Source organism: Rhinatrema bivittatum, chromosome 13 (genome assembly GCF_901001135.1).
Source record: "Rhinatrema bivittatum chromosome 13, aRhiBiv1.1, whole genome shotgun sequence".
NCBI lineage: Eukaryota > Metazoa > Chordata > Amphibia > Gymnophiona > Rhinatrematidae > Rhinatrema > Rhinatrema bivittatum.
The window spans coordinates 65,054,150-65,073,656 of NC_042627.1; the positions used below are offsets into that span (position 1 = coordinate 65,054,150).

Here is a 19,507-nt window from a genome sequence, read left to right on the forward strand (position 1 = left end):
CTCTTCTCTCTGTTAGGCGCTGGAGCTTGGTGTTCAGTCCATGCAGCTGGAAGAGGTTGCATTTCTGCTCACAGATGTTATGTACGTCTCTGCCCTTCTGGGAAGGTAAGGAGGCATTCCCCCCCTGATCACGAAGGCAAAAGCACAGTGGTTTGACAGGTACAGGAACTGCATAGAGTGCAGGTTATCTTTAGCCAAGAAAAAAACTGTAATGCCATTCCAAGTTAGATTGACGCAATATGGCAGAAGAACTGTATTGCTACTCCAGGATTTTATTTTAACTTGCAACTAAATGAAGAAAAGTGAATACCTTTATTAACTTTAAGTGTAAGATTTCTGCATAGGGGCACCATATATGGAGCGACAATAGAGTGGCAATTACTACCCTAACCAAATTGCTGCGCAGACTGGATGGACTATCAGGTCTTTATCGGCTAACATATACTATCATGTCCTCGGTCAGCAAGGGTACCATAAAGAAGGGAATATCCTCGTAAGGATCTTTCCACCTTCCTACCCTGCGAGTTATATTGAGCCCTCAAGCCACCATTGCTATGGTCCCATGAATAATCGCAAGCAGCAAGAGGAAAGCAGCAGCGGTGCCTAATCAGTGAATTAGCCCTGCAGTTGGGATAGAGCTTAAAATACAATTTCAGCCTTATTTGTGGAGCTTCGATGGTTCTACCTCATATAGGTTGCCATGTTGGTAAAAACATCTTCTATATTAAATGAGCCATTCACAGAGGAAGCAAAATGATAAAGGGGATGGAACAGCTCCCCTATGAGGAAAGGCTGAAGAGGTTAGGGATGTTCAGCTTGGAGAAGAGACGGCTGAGGGGGGATATGATAGAGGTCTTTAAGATCATGAGAGGTCTTGAACGAGTAGATGTGACTCGGTTATTTACACTTTTGAATAATAGAAGCACTAGGGGGCATTCCATGAAGTTAGCAAGTAGCACATTTAAGACTAATTGGAGAAAATTCTTTTTCACTCAACGCACAATAAAGCTCTGGAATTTGTTGCCAGAGGATGTGGTTAGTGCAGTTAGTGTAGCTGGGTTCAAAAAAGGTTTGGATAAGTTCTTGGAGGAGAAGTCCATTAATGGCTATTAATCAAGTTTACTTAGGGAATAGGCACTGCTAGTAATTGCATCAGTAGCATGGGATCTTCTTAGTGTTTGGGTAATTGCCAGGTTCTTGTGGCCTGGTTTGGCCTCTGTTGGAAACAGGATGCTGGGCTTGATGGACCCTTGGTCTGACCCAGCATGGCAATTTCTTATGTTCTTATGAACCTTATAATCACCTATAAAAATTATCCACCTGTGTTACGTGACCCTTGTAGGTAAAATATTATAATTTTAAGGACTTTCATAGATGGCTACCCCATACCATACAATGTGATATGAGTGCCTTCAAATAATCAATCACCCCAAGCCTGTTTTTATTCATTACTTATTGTTTATATACATTTTTTGTTTAAATGCAAATAAAATGCCTCTCATTTCCCGTTTCTACTATGTCACTGCCATCTTCCTCTCCTTTTCCAGAGAAGCTGAGATTCCAATCAATACCTCGCTGATTTATAAAGTGACTCTGCTCGCAGTCCGAGACAGCCGCAGCCTTGGCGTCCTGACTGCTTTGGACTGCATCAGCCTTGGAAGCCAAAAACGTGAATGTGGAAATTTCCACTTTGAACGCGAGGAGTACGAAAGCGCCATGCGGTCCTACAAGCGGGCCCTGAGCATCTTGGAGATCCCTGCCCCAGGTCAGTCACAAGGCATTCATTTTACTGTGTGATAAAATACCTGAAGTGCAGGGAGTGCGCAGGTTGAGCCCATGGGTTTAGGTGAATGACCCTTAAGAGGGGTCGGAGAGAGAGAATCCAGGTACGGGCTGAGGTTAGGGCTGACAGGGAGCAGACAGTAACCGGATCCAGGTCAAGAGTCAGGGCAGGCAGTGATCAAACAGTGGTCAGGGTCTGTAACAGAGGTCAATCCCAGGCGGCAGCCAAGAGAGTGGTCCAGTGGTCTGGATCAAAGATTTATTCCTTCTAGGCCTTCCACAGTACTGGAGCTGCATACATTACTGCCCGCTTAATGTCTAAAATCAGATTTATACTCCGAGATCGCGGGGACTGTCAATAATCCGGCCCTCTCAGATCGTAACGTACATCCGGGCTCATACCCCTCGAATCTATCTTTCAACAAGCAGGGATTCCCTGAGTGTAATAACATGTATTATAGTCAACCATTTAAAATGCGAAAGGCTCCTTACCAGGAGCCAATGCAGTTCCCTTAAAACCGGGGTTGTGTGAGCATAATATCCCCAGCCACTTATAAGTCTAGCGGCAGCATGCTGCACAAGTTTATCTTGTAAACCACCCCGGATCATTTGTGAAACAGCCCAGGTCCCCCGTACTGATCCCTGTGCTACTCCACTTTCTCCATTTGGAAAACTGACCATTTAGTCTTAACCCCTTTCCAGTCTTTTAACCAGTTACAAATACACAAGACATTGTATCCTATCCCATGACTTTTTAGTTTCCAGCTTCACTCTCTCCTGTGGCAGAAAATAAAGAGAGTCCCCCCTTTCCTTGATCCCAACTCTTCTTCCCGTTCCCCCGTCTCCCTCAGTTCTGAGTCCTCGCTCCCCAGTTCCAAGTCCTTTCCTCTCTATACTCATGACCACCCTCATTCCTGGATCCTCTCCCCTCTACCTCACACCTCCTTGATCCCAGGCTTTCTCACGCTTATTCAGATCTCACCCCTCAATCCCAGGTCCTCTCCCTCCTTCTCCCTTCTATGGCTTCTTCCCAGGTCTTCATCATTTAGCTTAGGACCTCTCCCTTCTTCTCTAACCACCTCCCAATCCCAAATCAAGGTCAAGGAGTGAGAAGGCCTGGCTCGGATTAACATTTTTTACCCCTGTAGCAAGCTACTATATACCAGGTTCCTGTCCCCACGAGTTTATCATGTGTTGGAGTCTTACAATGTGGACTAAGTTGCATCTAGATCTGAGTGATGTGTTTTGGACCTGTCAGAAAAGGGTTTTCAACCTTGAAGGGACTGAAAGCCACCTCAGCCAAGGTGAAGGAATATAAAAATGTCAAAAAACCCTGTGTGCTCTTCTGTAAATGACAAATGCTCTGGAAGAACCAGCATCCAGCATTCACAGTGTTAATAAGTTGGGAAAATAGCAGTACTGCTTAGCCTGCCCAGAGAACAGCACTCCATAGCCAGCAGAGGAGGAAGCTAAGGGAATGCTGGGAGATCATATAAGGAGAAAAGGTACAATTTGGCTGGCTCTGTCTGTGAGTGCGGGGCGGGGACAGCCAGGAGCTGGAGCCAGAAGCCAGGAAGAGAGGATTGCATCTGGCAGCCCTGTAATCAGTTCTTCTCCTGAAGAGCTATTTATTGACATTTACATTTATTAAAATGTGTTAATTGCCTAATACTGAATAGGTCTAAGCAATGTACAATAATTGAGAGGGAGAGACAGAAGCCTGCACTTTGAAGAAATAGAGAGACAGGCAACTGATCTTGCTTCATAATCGAGCTACATGTAACATGCCAACAAGAGAGAGAGTAGCCAAAAGCTGAAAGACTGAGAGACTTCCTTTCCACAGATATCCAGGTCTAGGAGTACATGGCTGGATCATCCTCCTAAGAAACTGAGTTAAGTAATCTAAACTTTGCACAGAAAGTATCTTAGCAAAGGAGGGAAAAGGTTTATTTCCTTGCCTTTTGTCACAAATTCAGTATCTCATCTTAACTGCTTCAGCCTTTCAGCTGAAGTCAAGCATAAACCCTTGCTGGCAGGTACTATGAAAGAAAAACTGGTGGACCGTGGTCTTTCTGTAAGAGACTGAAACCAGGCTCGCTTTCTGTTTAGTACTAAGTAAACCATTTGGGGAAGCTCCCAGGAGAGAGAGACCTTCCACACACTGCAGTGCTCATCTATTTGGTTTGTCATCTAGCCAGCTCCACTATTAAGAGGGACCTTTTCATTTTCTTGATTTTTTTTTCCCACACAAGTTTGTGTTTGGGACAGGATGCACCCTTTACAAACTGGTGACATTGGGGTGGATCTGTCTCCCCCCCCCCCCCTCTCAATATTTGAGTACTCAGGGGTAAAGACAATTTTTGAAAGTTGTATACTTCACTGCATTTCCTCCCAATCTTCCTCTGTTAGTGTTCCTTATTTTTTTTTACTCTCCATATGAGTCTGTTGGTTGCCCTGGCTAACAGGCCATACCCAGTGTTATTTTCCATTGCCTGATATAAAATAAGAAAACTGCAAGTTTATATTATACTTCATTACTGTACTTTTCCCATTTAATGTTGTGGTTGAATTTACTGTCTACTTACGCAATACTAGCAAAAGGCTTAATTACTGTTTATTTTGGTGTGATGATTGTATCTGGTCTGTGGTGCTGCAAGTGAGAGGTTGTTTGGGAAGGACACAGAATTGTGGTATTGGGGGTGACCAGGACCCTGTCTCATCCCCCACTCAGGCTATAAGCCTGAAGATAAATCACATTAGTGAATATAATTTCTCATCTGGTACTCTCCATGCCAAGCATAGGGGGTGATTTATAGCTTGGACTAAGTAGGGGCCACTCCCCCATCCCTGGAGCACACTAAAATGTCTTCCCATCCCTATTCACTTTTCCCTCCCACCTCCACTCACAATCCTTTTGGTTTTAATCTCCCTCCACCAGTGGCATAAATTCAAAGGGCCCCTAAGTGACAATTATGGAAAGGGCCCTCTAGAGTGGGAGTGGCTGCGAGTGAGCCACTTTTTTCTTTGGCCCCACCAGCACTGCAGCGGCTGCTTGGGTACAATGTATTACACTGTCCCCCCCCCCTCCCCCCCCCAACACACACACATCTTTTACACATCTTCCCCACATTCTTGTGATCCTACAGTTTTCATTGCCCCCCCCCCCCTGCTCCTCTTCTCTCCTCCAGTTTTCATTGTCCCCTCTCTTTCCCCATCCCCAACCTCAGCAATCCTCACTCCCTCCCCCTCCCCTAGTTTTGGGTCCAAAACCTGCCTTCAGGGAACAGCAGGGAAAAGCCATCAAACAGAGAATCATTGCAAGATCCGTGAGCCGTCCGGCATTCACAGGCCCCGTGGCAGCCCATGCAGCTTCCCGTTTCTTAGGAAACCTACGCAGGGGGGCAGAGCCGCTACAGGGTCTGTGGCCGTAGGTGCCAGCTCTGCGGGTGCAGTGGCTGCTTGAGCACCGATACTGAGCAAACTACTTTACTGCACCCAGGGAGGGGTAATTTGTGTTGAGCTAAGCACTCCCAATGATTTTGAAAAATTGGCTTCTACATCTGTGACCACATGGAGCTGCCTTGTGAGTTCTGTCAGGAAGACAACAGATTATACAGCCTTTGGAAAATTGGTTAAGAGCTGTCTTTTCAGTACTGCCTTCAAGTATGCAGAGACTAGTTGGAACAGGTTTTAATAATATAGCTTTTAATTAAAATAGTTTGTGCATAGTCTCTGGAGTTAGAGAGACATCTATTCCTTTAGTCATAGAGAAGTGTCTTCTGATGCTGCTTGGCTGTTCTAATTCTTAAAGAATTGAGGGTTGAGGAGTGACTCAGGTGACAAACGCTGTGTACTGCCTGATGGAAGATCCCCCCTGTTCAGTCCCCAAGTTGGGGCTTTTGCTGTCCCCATCAGCTGGGGCCTGGGATGTAGCAATCGGGAGTCCCTCAGGTGGGGCAGAAGTCATGATCGTTCCTTGGTGGTTGGATTCCCAACGTTTTTATGCCGCAGCACATCTAGCACTGGGTTTACTTGTCATGGCTCACCGTCACCTGGCATCACCACCTTCCCTGTGCCTCCCCTCCCTAGCATAATCACCTTTCATTCTCTTCCCTTCCCTCCCCCCAACCCCCTGGCATCATCATCCCTTTATTCCCCCCACCCGACAGCACCATTCCCTTCTCCATCCTTTTTCTCCTCCCCCCGCCCTCCCCCATCACCTGGCATCACCACCTTCCTTCCCACCCTTGGACATCACTACTATCCCATCCCTTCCATCCCCTCCTGGCTGTATCACTTCCCTTCCTTGCCCCCCCCCCCCTCGGTATACTGCTGGCATCACCACTTTTTCCCCTCCCCTATACTCTGGTTTCACTGCGTTCCCTTTCCCCACCTCCTGGCATTATAACTATCCCTATCCCCTTGGCATCATCATCTTCTCTTCCTTCCCAACCACCTTCCCTTCCCTCCCCCCACCCCACCACTGGCATCACCATTTTCCTTCCCACCCCTCTCCCTGGAAGGTACCATCTTTCCTTCTCCCTTTGGGATCATCTCCATCTGGTAAGAGGAATCAGGTGAGCAGCAGGTCCTTGTAGACTCATGAGCCCGCCAGCTTCATGCAGCTCTGACTTCAGCAGGAATCTGGGAAAGGAGACGGCAGCAGCAGGTAAGGGGCGCTGTTCGCCGACTCCTGCTACCAGTGGGGAGCCACAGTGCAGGGGAAGCGGGGAGAGGAGGGAGGAAAAGTGAGAGGAAGACTTTGCTGCTGGCAGTAGTTGTGGTTGGGACCTGTTCCCATCTTCTCTTCCTAGGCGGCTAACATTTTGGGGCATGCCTGAGGTTCCCCCACAGCTACACCAGTCAGGAACCTCTGTCCTGGTGCATGGCCCTTGGCGCAAGAAAAGTCCCTGCAATGACCTGACTAGGTTTGTTGGGGGTAGGAGGAGAAATACAACAAGGGAAAAATACCAAAGCAGTTTTGAATGAAGACTCCTGGCACCAGATACCAGCCCTGGTTGAGCCATAACAGAAAAAGAATTGAGGTTTCTATAATATCCTGTCGTGATCGGCAGTCCGTGGGCTGCCCTCAAGGACCGCCATACTTCCCTTCCTGCTCGGCCTCACTTGCTGGTTCCCAGCATGGCCCGACCCCTCGGTGTCTTCATGGTTCACTTCCGTGGCAGGACGCCACTGATGGCTCCCACGGCAGGACACCGCCAGCACTCTCTGGCCCTGCTCCTCCTAGGGCATGCGCACACCTGACGTCATCTAATTTAAAAGGCCCACGGCAGGAAAGAACTGGAGGCGTCTCTTGATGACATCATCCCCTCAGACCTATAAAAGGCCTTGGCTGACACTCAACCGACGACTTGGCAACAGGTCTCCCTACTTGTCAGTAGTGCGAGTTGCTCCAGCGTTCTTCATCTCCAGTTCCCATGCTCCACTATCTTCATTCTTCAGTTTCAGTCTCTTCGTTCTTTGGGTCCAGTGTCTTCAGTTGGTCTCCTTGTTCCCACTTGTTGTCTCCTCATCTTCCTGCCCTGCCTATCCGTCCCTTCTGACGGATACCTGGTACCGACCTTGCCCTGACTTCTGGATTCTCTTGAATGCCACCTGCCACTGACTTCTGCCTGATCTTGGCTTCACCTGTCTTACATCATCTCCGACCCGGTGTCCTTGACGGATATGTCCACCTTCAGCAGAGGACCCCACCTAAAACTTGCTGGCCCCAGAGCCCAAAGGCTCAACTTGAGGTGAACGTGGGCTGGTACAGGCGAAGCTTCAGTTGGGCCTTTGCCACATCCGGGTCTACCGGTTGACGGTGGGGACCTGCAGGGCTCCTCCCTGCAGGTTGCGCCAACTCCATCTCAGCCCAAGCGTCCACGAACTCAACATATCCCTTAATCGTGATGATGTCAGTAGGTTTTGTACAGCAGAAACATTATTTTATTATTTAGTATGGATTTAATTCTGGATGATGTGCAATTGTGTTGTTTGTTTTGCTTGTCTCTGTAATTCTGTATTTAATTTTTGGACCCTCCTTGAGGTTTTTGGAAGGTGGATACATTGAAAATAAATAAAAATAAATAAATACCAGTGAAGTGAGGTGAACTAGACGCACAGCCAAGGGAATGCTGAAAAGGGATATTAGGCTGGAGTCTCCAGTGCCTGCTAAGGGGGTTACAATGTAATGAAGTACGTCCGTTGCTAAGTGCTGAAATGCCAAGGTGCCTGAGAGAAAGGGCGCAGTGCTTGGGGGATGCAAGCGAGAGAAATACGATGACTGATAGAGCTGCACTCATTTTGGGAGCAGGATCTTGTGTCTGTTCTCCTGCTTCTTCCCTGCTCTCATCCACACCACTCAGCCAGAAAGGGAAGGCTTTTTATGCATGTAAATGGCTTGTTTATAAAAAAAAAAACCAAAAAACTGTCCAGGGATTTGTGTGCATAACCCAATTTTGCACATATTTTCATGTATGCAAAAAAAAAACAAAAAACAGGCATCCCAGAGAATTACCTGGTTTCTAGTTTTCACAGTGTATGTGGAAATGAACCTGCAAAGGGCAGGTGTAACTTTACAAGGGTCAGTTTGGGCATAAGTTTCCTGGGTTATTCTACAACAACCCTCCCTGTGTGCTGTTGCCAGAGCAACAGACCGAATGGAGCCGAAAGCCTGGCAGGTGGACTTTGTGTCTTTAGGAGAGAGAGCCAAAGAGCAAGTTAATCAGTGCAGCCTTGCTGAGCTGGGTACCAGAAAAAAAACAACACATTCAGACTTCCTCGGAGAGACTGGGGAGAAGGAGGATGGGCTAAATTGACTTGGTAAAACTTCAGATGAAAGGACAGTGGTTAGCAGGAGCTTTTGTTTCACAGCTCCCAGACAGAGAACGCTGTTTTGTTTGCAAATGCAAATGGTTTGGCCTTGTGTTGGCCACTGTCCGAGATAGGCTGCTGGACCTCTGCATTTTATATTCTTGTAGTGCCAGTGCCAGTCTAACTACCAGGGATGTGCATTCGTTTGGTTGGATTCAGATTTTTTTGTTTTAATGTGTACTAATGTTTTACCGCGCTCTAAATCTGATTAGTGAGCGTTAAAAACAATAGTGTCCACTAAATAGAACAAGTGTGCAGTAAATGGAATTTAGTGCGCACTAAAATGAAATGAAGATAACTTAATTATTTTTTTTCCATTTCATTTGTTAACATTTTTTGGCTGACTAGCCCTACTTACTACCCATGCAGACCCAGTCTGTGGAACATGCAAACAATGGGACATTTTTACATCACAATTTCTATATCAGAAGAAAGAGTCAGTGCACAGTGTCAGAGTCTGAACCCACATTACGAAAAGCCATTTCTCGGGGTGCTGGGGTCAGGGTAGAAAAAGTAGCCATGCAGATTGCACTTTCAAATCCACGTGCATGAACTTTTCAAGCTAAATTCTACCCATGCAGAATGCGGGTGTCTGCGTGTGCTTTGTACTCATGGCCATTTTCTGTCATATTATTTTAAATCTGATTATGTTTAATATTTGGGGCATTTGGTTTCTATCTGCTATTAGGTTTAATGAACTTCAGAACTCCTGATTTCAGAACTGACAGGAATATCATTAGAGGGAAACAAGAATAAGTTTTGTACAGATTGACTAATAATCTAATTAGGTCATTTGCTTTGTTACTTGGGTTTCCAGCAACTCTAAGTCCAGAGGAAGACGCGGAGCTGTGTGAGCATCGTATAAAATGTCTGAACAACTTAGCTGGTGCCCAGATGAAGCTGCAGCTTCTCGAGGAGGCCGTTGTATCCTGTGATGCCATACTGATGATGGATCAAGACAATGTGAAGGCACTTTACAAGAAAGGCAAGGTATGGTTATTCAGAGTTAGACGGGTGTCTGGGAAGGGAGACTTGAAAGCAAAAGAAGAGGAAAATAAAAAAAAGATTGAGGCATATAAACAGCATTTGAGGAAGATAGAGATCAGGACTATGGGGGTAGAGGGACTGGAGAGAGGAAACCAAAAAGGCGACAGCAGTGGTAACTGGAGGAATTCACTCGGATGAAGTGCTGAATAGGACAAGAGAAAAGAAGAGAGACTGGAGATGGCAAAGATGGGGAGGTCACCTTCCATCCTTGGGCCCCCGCAAGAAATTAACACCAACATGAGAAAAAAGAAGGGAAACGAACATCGGGAGGTGAGGGGAAATAGTGAGATGTGTGACTGAGAGGAACCCGATCGGGAGACCACGCCCCCCCCCCCCGACGTCACTGAGAGCTTCGTCAGCAGTTGAAAAGCGCCTCACCACCAGGCGCCGCGCACCGAAGGGGCGCAACAAAGGGGTTCTCCCCTTTGTGCACCCCTTCGTGTAACCCTTTGTGCTTCATTTAAAATTCTTTCATTTATTTTTTTGTTAATTAAGCTTTTTTTTCCAAGTTCTTACCTTTACGGCTTGTTAACAATTTTAGTTATAAATGTTCATTGTATTAGACTATGGAAATTTATTTCCTGCATTTTCTGTTTTAATGTAAACCGGTATGATTTGCATTTGATGTAAGAATGTCGGTATATAAAAGTTAAAAATAAATAAATAAAGAAGAAGAAGACATTGGGGACTCATGAGAACACAGCAAAGGACCTAAAGACTAGAATAGAATAAAGGTGTGGGACTAGACAGCAAAGTTGCTTACCTGTAACAGGTGTTCTCTGAGGACAGCAGGACGTAAGTCGTCACACATGGGTGAGGGATATGAGAGTGGTCCCTGCTGTTGACAGAGGTGAGGGGCGGAGGATAACGACTCCTTGGTGGATAGAAAGGGCTCCTTGATGCCCCACATGAATACCTCCTGGATGAGGAGGGTGGATCTGGACTGGCAGAGAAGAGGGTCTGAAGCATTGGGCAGTGGTTTTCATTTGAGCTGCTGCTTCCTTGACCTTATCTCCAAAGAGAATGTCTCCCTTGCAAGGAATGTCAGCGAGCTTGTCCTGCACATGATCTAGAGATGGTAATCATGAGATGGTCAAATTTGCTGATGATACAAAATTATTTAAAGTTGTTAAATCACAGGAGGACTGAAAAATTGCAAGAGGAGACTGGGAGACCAGGCATGCAAATGGAAGATGCATTTAAAGTGGATAAGTGCAAAGTGATGCACATAGGGAACAGGAGCCTATACAATGCAAGGATCCACATTGTAAGTCACCACCCAGGAAAAGGATCTAGGTTTCATCGTGGATATTATGTTGAAATCATCTGCCTGGTGTGCAGCAGTGGCCAAGAAAGCAAATAGCCGGATAACTTTAGCCTGTAATGATTTTATTTAGTATATATCCTCTGTTACCCGCTGAGATTTGTGGATCAGCGGGCTACAAATTGTTTAAATAAATAATAAATAAATAAATAGAATAGAATGCTAGAAATTATTAGGAAAGGAATGGAGAATGAAACAGATATCATAATGCCTCTTTGCTTCATGGTGTGATCGCACCTTGAGATTTGTGTGCAGTTCGGGTCATTGCATCTCAAAAAAGATATAGCAGAATTAAAAAAAGGTACCGAGACGGGCGACCAAAATGATCAAGGGGATGGAATAATTCCCCTATGACAAAAGGTCAAAGAGGTTAGGACTCTTCAGCTTGGAGAAGAGACAGCTGAGGGGAGATATGATAGAAGTCTATAAAATGATGAGTGGAATAGAATGAGTAAACAATCGGTTGTTTACACTTTCAAAAAATACAAACAACAGGGGACACATAATGAAGTTACTAGGTGACACATGTAAGACAAATAGGAGATAATACATGTTTACTCAAAGCATAATTAAACTCTGGAATTCGCTGCCAGAGGATGTGGTGAAAGCTGTTAGGATTTAAAAAGGTTTGGACAAGTTGCTGGAAGAAAAGTCCATGAACCATTATTAAGGTGGACTTGGGGAAATCCACTGTTTGTCCCTGGGATAAACAGCATGGAATCTATCTAACCCTTGGGATCCTGCCAGATTCTTGTGACTAGGATTGGAAGCAGAAGCTGGGTATGATAGATCTTTGGTCTGACCAGCATGGAAAAACTTATGTACTTACGTGTGCAGCCATGCAAGTCTGCAGGTGCCAGTACCAACCACAGAAACTCTCAAAGCCATCTCGAAAACATCAAAGGTCATGCGGTCGGCTATCCACACCTTTAGTCCCCACCCTGATAGGTGGCACTGAATGGGGTGGAACGGGTAAATAGGGAATGGTTATTTACCCTTTGAAATTACACTAGGACTAGGAGACACTCCATGAAACTAGCAACTGGAATATTAAAACAAATCATAAGAAATATTTTTTTCACTCTGCACGCAATCAAGCTATGGAATCTATTGCTGGACAGTGTGGTCAAGGCAAATAACATAGTGCAGTCCAAAAGAGGATTGGACAAGTTCCTGAAGGAAAAATACATAACCAGGTATTAGCCAGGCAGAAATGGAAGTGAAATATAACAGATTGATTATTGAGGATCTGCCGGGTACTTATGACCTGGATTGGCCACTGTTGGAGACAGGTTGCTGGGCTCAATAGACCTTAGTCTAACCTAGCAAGGCACTTCTTATGTTCTCATGTGCATCCATACTAGTTCTGAAGTTTCTTAAATGTCCTTGGACTGAAACTGCTTTTTGTTTGTAAACCAGCTGCTGTCAGAAACGGGAAGCCTTGATGAAGCCATAAGCATACTCAAGAGGGCATTAAAACTGGAGCCAACAACTAAGGTAAAGCTGTAGAAGTCATCTAAAGTGAACAGTGTTCGTACATACATAGGAGCCTAAGATCGAGTTTTCTTAGAAGGTAGTTTTCAGAGAGCTGGAACGGTGGTAAAGTCTGTGTGTACATTGAGCACAAGAGTTTACCAAGGATCTTCAAAGCGAACTTAAATGCATAAGTTGACTTTCAAAACAGTAGCATAGGAAATGATGGCAGATAAAGACCAAAAACTTGGATAATTGGGAGAGCGCGTGCACTCATTTGCTCACAGAACATTAGACTTCCTTTGTGGCGAGCATAATGTTCACACACGTGCTTACAAGCAAACAGCAAGTGGCAGGTTACCCAGTGAAAGTTAATTGAAGAACTTTACCCTAGTGAGTTTACCTGGGCAACTGCCCGGCTGTGTTCGTCATACAGCATGTTAAGTACAAATTAAAAAAAGGAAAGAAAAATGGGTAGGCAAGCAAGGCAATCCTCCAAGCTCTCCCCCAATAAGTAAACCAAGTAAAACCCCAACCTTTGAAATTAATAAAAAAATAAGTAGCAGGTTATAGCTGCCCAAAGCCACTCCCTCCCCAACCAAGATAAGTCAAGACATGGCTTTTCCGACAGGCCTACCCCGAATCTAACCAAACTTAATTTCTCCCCCAGATCCACCTGCCCGACGTTTCTCCACCCGCTCCCACACCTCCCAGCCCCCCCCTGCCCTGTCTTTTACCCCTATCCCCCCTTAGCCCGACCCATCCCCACCCCCTCTCCCCCCTCATAGCCATCCCTTGATCCTTGGGCCTCCTGGCCACTACCACCTCCCCGAGCACACCTCTCTCTCTTTTGCACCTCCAGATTCCCATTAAATAAACTATATCCTAGTGAACACTGTGGCCTAATTAATATAGCCGGTATGCACCTGTACATACTTCAACTGTACATAGTCTCCCTCTTCTATTTTTTATTTCATTTTTGTTTCTGTTGTCTTATACTTCATCTAGCTACGCCTTTCCACCCGCTCCCCATCCCCTCTTTCCCATACCCCCTCCCCCACCGCTCCCTCCCCCCGCCATCCTTGCCCCTTTTGGTTCTTTTTGTATTCTGATTTTTGGTTCTGTTATTAATGTTATATTGTTATATTGTATTTCCCGCCTGAGTTCTCTGTAAACCGGCATGATGTGCTTCACGAATGTCGGTAAATAAAAGTTAATAAATAAATAAATAAATAAATTACAACCAGGACCTGGGGTCCCTCCCCTCCCGCACATCATTTCCCTTCCCCAAATCGTTGCTATCATTGTTTTATGTGGTAGAAGTCTGCGTGCTGTGAATGCAGCTGCATGCCCGCATTTACCCGCAGAGAGCAGGGGAGACGGTGGCACCACTCAGGCAACACGCTTTGATTATTGCCCCCCAAGTTAAGTGCTTATTAAATATTAAAACATTTCCCCAACAACAAAAGGACTTATCCCAGACTTTATGAAAAGAAGCATCTTTTACTTTTTATGAGGAATATTAGTTCCTCAAAGGATCCTGTAATAGACAGCACACGCCGCCACTCCTTCCAACAAGTTAGAACCCAACAATTTCCAGGGAGAGTGACTGTGAGATAGAGGAGAGACAGCAGCTGCGACTACCCGGAAGGCGCTAGTTCATCAGCAGTGTTGAGGACTGGGACACCCTCCCTTCCCCCTCGTTGTGACATCATCACAAGTGGACACCCGGCTATTTAATCAAGGTGCCCGCGGTCTTACTTCGGGGAGAGTGACTGTGAGATAGAGGAGAGACAGCAGCTGCGACTACCCGGAAGGCGCTAGTTCATCAGCAGTGTTGAGGACCGGGACACCCTTCCCCCCCCCCCCCACCCGTTGTGATGTCATCACCAGTGGACACCCGGCTATTTAATTGAAGTGCTCGTGGCGCGCTGCCATTGCCACGGGCTGTAAAGGGGGCGTGGCTTTCTTTATTGTGTGATTTTAATGGGGAAAAAGTGGAAGAGTAGAATAATTGCCTCCTCTCCAGTCCAAGGAACATTCAGAGGGCCCATGGATCAACATGTCCAGCATATTAGTAATGTGCCAGGTTTGGACGGTAGTTTGGAAGCCTCTGTTGCAGAGGTCTCATTAAGTCCAGGCAAGGTTCAACCTCCACTTCAACCTATTGACCCATCTCTGCTTTCTGACTCTTTATTATTGTTGAATCTGAACACTGCTCAGAAACAAAGCTTCTTTATTAAAATCAAGTATAGATCAGGATGTTGTTGCTGTTATCTGATTGTAGCTCTTCGGGGCCTTCTGGTGTATCCCTTGTCACTGCAGCTAACAAATTGGAAACAGTAATGCCTGATTAGGTTATTTTAAAAGATATTTGGAGAATGGTTGCCAAATTGGATCAGACATTATCCCATATTACATCTCAAATTTCCATTTTTGTAAGCGAGACAAGGGAGAAACTAGGTGATCATGATAAACATTTGGAAGTGTTAGAGAATTCTATTCCTAAAATGAATAATGGGATATCTTCAGTTGAAAAAGTCAGTATGTCCTCTGTTAAAGATAGCTTGTTTGTTCATAATCGTTTAGAAACTTTGGAGAATGTGGTTCATAGTAAAGATTTGAGATCCTTGAATTTTCCAATTACTAGACTTTTATCTCCTTTTGAGATGTATGTAAAAGAGATCTTAAGTTTTACAGACGACCAGATTCCATCTAATGTTTATTATTTACCAGCACAGCAAACTAATCCTAATGTCATTTTAGAGGCCACTAGACAAAAATCTTTAATTGTTTCTGATTTTTTGGAATCCTTTATAGATTCTATGAGGGCAACATTAGTTGTGTCTTTTTCCTCTGACAGAGATAGGGATTCTGTTTTTTGGAAATATTGCTAGTGTAAACATTTTTCTTTTTCTGGTCATAAATTACAAGTTTATCTGAATGTTACTCATGAACACAAAAGAGAAGGAAGCAATTCCTAAATCTAAAAGAGAAGGTGCTACATTTAGGGACTACCTTCTTCTTAAAATTCCCTTGTAAATGTTTGGTTTCCTTTCAGAACAGTAAATTTGTGTCTTATGACCCATCACATCTAGAAACTTTTATCTTGGATACATCAGAGAAGACTTAATGGGTGGTTATAATTCTGATATTTTTATTCTTTTCTTTATTTACATTTGATTATCTGCCTTTAAATTTGCAAGCTCAAAGCAGATTACAAAAATAAAAGATAAAAGACAAGAAAAACACAAACATAGCAAATAAATACAATTAAATAAAACAACACACACTGATCACTTGGAACAAACATGTTTTCCCAGAATTCTGAAAATAAATAAATAAAGATTTAGGGAACCAGATTTGAATCGGAAAGATGCCAATAAGAAGGCTTTGTTCCTTTTGGGGGGGGGGGAGCATATTCCAGTGATGACCACATATCTAAATGGCACACTCAGCTCAGAAAGAGTAGCACAGGGTGAGCAGCTCCAGTTCTGCAGTGCCACAGACAGGCCTGGTTTGGTTTTTAGGATATCCCCAATGAAGATGCAATGGAGGCTATTGTGGATATCCTAAAAACCGGGATCTGTTCCCAGCATTTGAGGACCGGAGTTGCCTACCCCTGCCCTATCACAATTTTTTTTTAAGAGAAACAGTTTTAGTCACACTCTGTCACTGAGAAATGCCTCACTGTGGCTCTGCTTGTCCTCAGGCATGTATCAGGGACCCTCTCCAGCAACTGATTTCCCTGAAATCCGGTAGGCGGGCCTCCTCCTGCGGTAGGAGCATTCCTGCCACATCTCAGTGAAATCGGTGCTTGGATAGAACATGAGGCAGCGGAGCGGGACCACCTGAGGAGTGAGCGGATACTGCCACTTACCCACTGCATGGGTGCATTAGGGAGCCCAGTCAACCACAGCGCTGTCAAAGCCACCAAAGTACCCGGTGTCTGAATATCCTGAATGCAGATGAAGAGCAATTCAAGCTGACCATGAACCCGACTGGTTCACGTTTCATCCCACACAAACTAAAGGGGCAGTTTTCCAATAGGCCATGCAGTTGCAAACTATGGGGGTAATTTTCAAAAACATTTACGTGCTTACAACTGGGTTTCACACTAGTGCACTTTACCCATGTAAGTAGGCTTTTAACAACTGCTGCAATACGAGCCATTGACCTGGCCATAGGATTTACCTGCATTAAATGCACTTACCCGGGAAAACGGCTTCGATAGAATCTTGCATTCTCATGCAGAACTCCTTTGAAAAGTCACCTGTAAGCATACTTTAGGGAAAACTTCAAAGAGAAACCAGTGCAAGTGGATCAGTTTAAAACTTTGCACCTCTTTGTGAAAGGGGATCTAGCAGAGTGTGTTTAGAGCTGAAAAACTGAACGTGCACCCATGCTGTTTTCTTCCCTGACCAAATGCCCTCGGGAACATCTCTTTTCTGCAGGACTCTCTTAGGGCTAGCTGGCTCCCGAGAGTTAACAGTGCTGGCAGTGACGGCGGCAGAGACGCTGCAGGCGGGCTGCTCTTCACTTCTGGGGAGTGGAGGAGGTGGCCCAGCTGGTACAGCCACCGTGGCAGCACAGTGGCAACTTTGCCGCAGCACACCAATCGAGAAGCACGGGCCGAAATGGTTATAAGAAAGAAGTGGACGACCGTATTATAGGGAACTTTAGGTCTTTTTTTTTTTTTTAAGATGCTGCAAAGGTATGGACAGTGTTAGTTTTTGTGGATTTTGGAAGAATGATGTATAAGCGGTTTTCATATTTTACACTTCAAAATATAAGAGAGAAACTTCCCTAACTTCTTCCTTCAGCTTCGGGAATTGGTGCATGGCTACTTCAAGGCCAAGTGGGGGTCTACTGATAGAACAGTGTTCGCAAATACTGGGAGCATGGAGACATACAGGACTGAATTAATAGGAAGACTTATTTCCAACTCTATTTAATAAACGTGCTTCATAAACTGAGTGGGGTTTTTTCCAGGCAGCTCGTCAGGATGACATTTGCTGACTCAGTCCAGCGAGTGGCACAGTCCTGATTTACTTTATAACATAGCTGACTTTGGCATGGTGTCCCGCAGCTTTCTCTCTGGCATTGTTTCCTGGCAAATCCTCATATCCAGTGCCCCATAACCCTGGAAACTAAGCAGCTAGTGCAAAGCTACCCTTTATCCCCTAAATTGGCAGCAGGAGAACTCTAGGTTTTTTTTGCTCTTGGTTCCACTGCAGAGGTTCTTCTCTGTTCCACACGAGCGCAGGAAGTCCGAAATATTTTAACACATTCAGCAATCTTAATGGTACTTTTTCTTCTGAAACTGTTCCAAATTTCCGCAGAAGGAAACATCTTCTGAAGCCTGTTGCTGACTGATTTTTTTTTTTTTTTTTGCTCAAAATCAAAGTAAAGTTACAAAATGACATATCTGTACTCTTGGCGTGTCTTCATTCTCGAGGCTGTAATCATTCCCAGTCCTCACATCTGATGAATGGAAGCTGGCCAGAGAACACTGCTCATTAGTTCATTGCTCAAAAGTAGATAAGCCGGTTTATCTCTTGCGATCTGATGAGAAAAATTTCAACTTTAGAAACTCCTAATTTATATTTAGGTCTTTAAACGATGTACACTGCCAACTGCGCTTAGTAAAAAAAAAAATAAATAATAAAATAGAATTTTGAAAATATATAATATATATATATGGATAGCTATCTAATAAATCAGATATTATCCGACTGGTAAAGCAGGGGGAGGGAATGGAAGGAGGAGACAGGATGGGGCAATTTACATTTCACATCCCAACTTGCTAAAGGAAGTCCTTGCTACCCATGGAGGAAAATCTTTTCGATTACCCCATCCCTAGAATTTTAAGATGCACCCACCCAGGAATATCTCCCAGCAAGAGAAAGGAAGGCAAGAATAACTTTAATTTGGAAAGCCCCCGTGACTTAATACTGCACTGAAACAGACTGAACAAGATTAACTTTCTGACGGCTCGCACCAGTAATATTTCCAGTACAAAAGGCTGGTCTGAGCCAAGTGCCTTTCAGCAGCTTCGTGAGCCCCACTGACTTTTGGTGACTGTGCATAGGATTTACAGAATGCTATCTCATTCTTTTCAATGCCATAAGATGACCCCCACAGTGACAGATGTAAAAGGCAGCGTCTTTCAAAATAACACAAGACTGATATTTGCAATGCAATGCTGCACCCTTCTGGAATCTCCATGCTCTGCTGGGGGTTGGATTTTCTTTTTGATCTAGCAACTTCCTCTGGCCACGTTTGGCTTCCAGGTCAACCTGAATTGGCCCCAAAAAGGTCTACATTGCCATGAACCTTCCTGCCCAGCAATCTAAGGGTTTATCTCCCATTTTTTCCCACCTCATCCAGAGCGGTCGTCCTCTGACTACGAGCTATAAATTGTGGTTCTCTCTGGAGCCCAGTAGTAGTGCGCTCTTAGCCTATCGTGTTGTGCGATAGCTGGGAATTCCTCTTCCCGGATGCTGCGAGTGCTACCTCCGCAGCATGCCCAGCCCCGGTTGGCCCAGGCAACCGAACCCAGATCCACCACAGAACTTGTGAGGAAGTGTTGAGGAATATACAGAAACGTTATGGGATAGGATTAAGGCAAACCAAGATCCAAAAGGAAAACAGAATTAGTTCCAAAAGCTTCTAAACTAGCTTTAAGATATTCTCTGCATCTGATTATTTTTCTCTCTCTCTTGTGTTGTAATTGCCCCGGTTTACAAGCTGGCAGTCAGCTTCTGGGATGAGTGGAAAACAAAGAATCGTGTGATGTCCAGAACATGCCTTGGCAGGGCAGTCTTAGGATAAGAATCCCTTTTCCATGAAGTCTGGTTTGGCACAGGATTGAGTTACTGCACAGCTGCAAAGGACCCAGTGCTGGAGTTGTGGCAAGCTCTTCCATGAAAATCCAGTCATGGAAAGGCAAAGCACGTTGCGGAGCCAAACCCACCCCAGGGCTAGGCTTGGATCTCTTCCCAT

General features: G+C 44.9%; 1 protein-coding gene and 1 long non-coding RNA gene across 3 annotated transcripts in view; one reads left to right on the top strand and one right to left on the bottom strand.

The window, feature by feature from the left end:
• Positions 1 to 19,507, top strand: part of LOC115074946 (peptidyl-prolyl cis-trans isomerase FKBP8-like) — a 22,342-nt gene continuing 2,835 nt past the window's right edge. For both annotated transcript variants that reach the window (XM_029574952.1, XM_029574953.1), the window contains exons 1-4: positions 1 to 105; positions 1,548 to 1,765; positions 9,476 to 9,648; positions 12,449 to 12,526. In XM_029574952.1, coding sequence (XP_029430812.1) covers positions 41 to 105; positions 1,548 to 1,765; positions 9,476 to 9,648; positions 12,449 to 12,526 — 534 coding nt within the window. In that variant the 5' untranslated portion in view covers positions 1 to 40. The remainder of the gene's footprint in view (positions 106 to 1,547; positions 1,766 to 9,475; positions 9,649 to 12,448; positions 12,527 to 19,507) is intronic.
• Positions 17,139 to 19,507, bottom strand: part of LOC115074948 — a 13,018-nt gene continuing 10,649 nt past the window's right edge. Inside the window, exon 2 of the long non-coding RNA XR_003852385.1 lies at positions 17,139 to 18,067. This is a non-coding gene — a long non-coding RNA (uncharacterized LOC115074948). The remainder of the gene's footprint in view (positions 18,068 to 19,507) is intronic.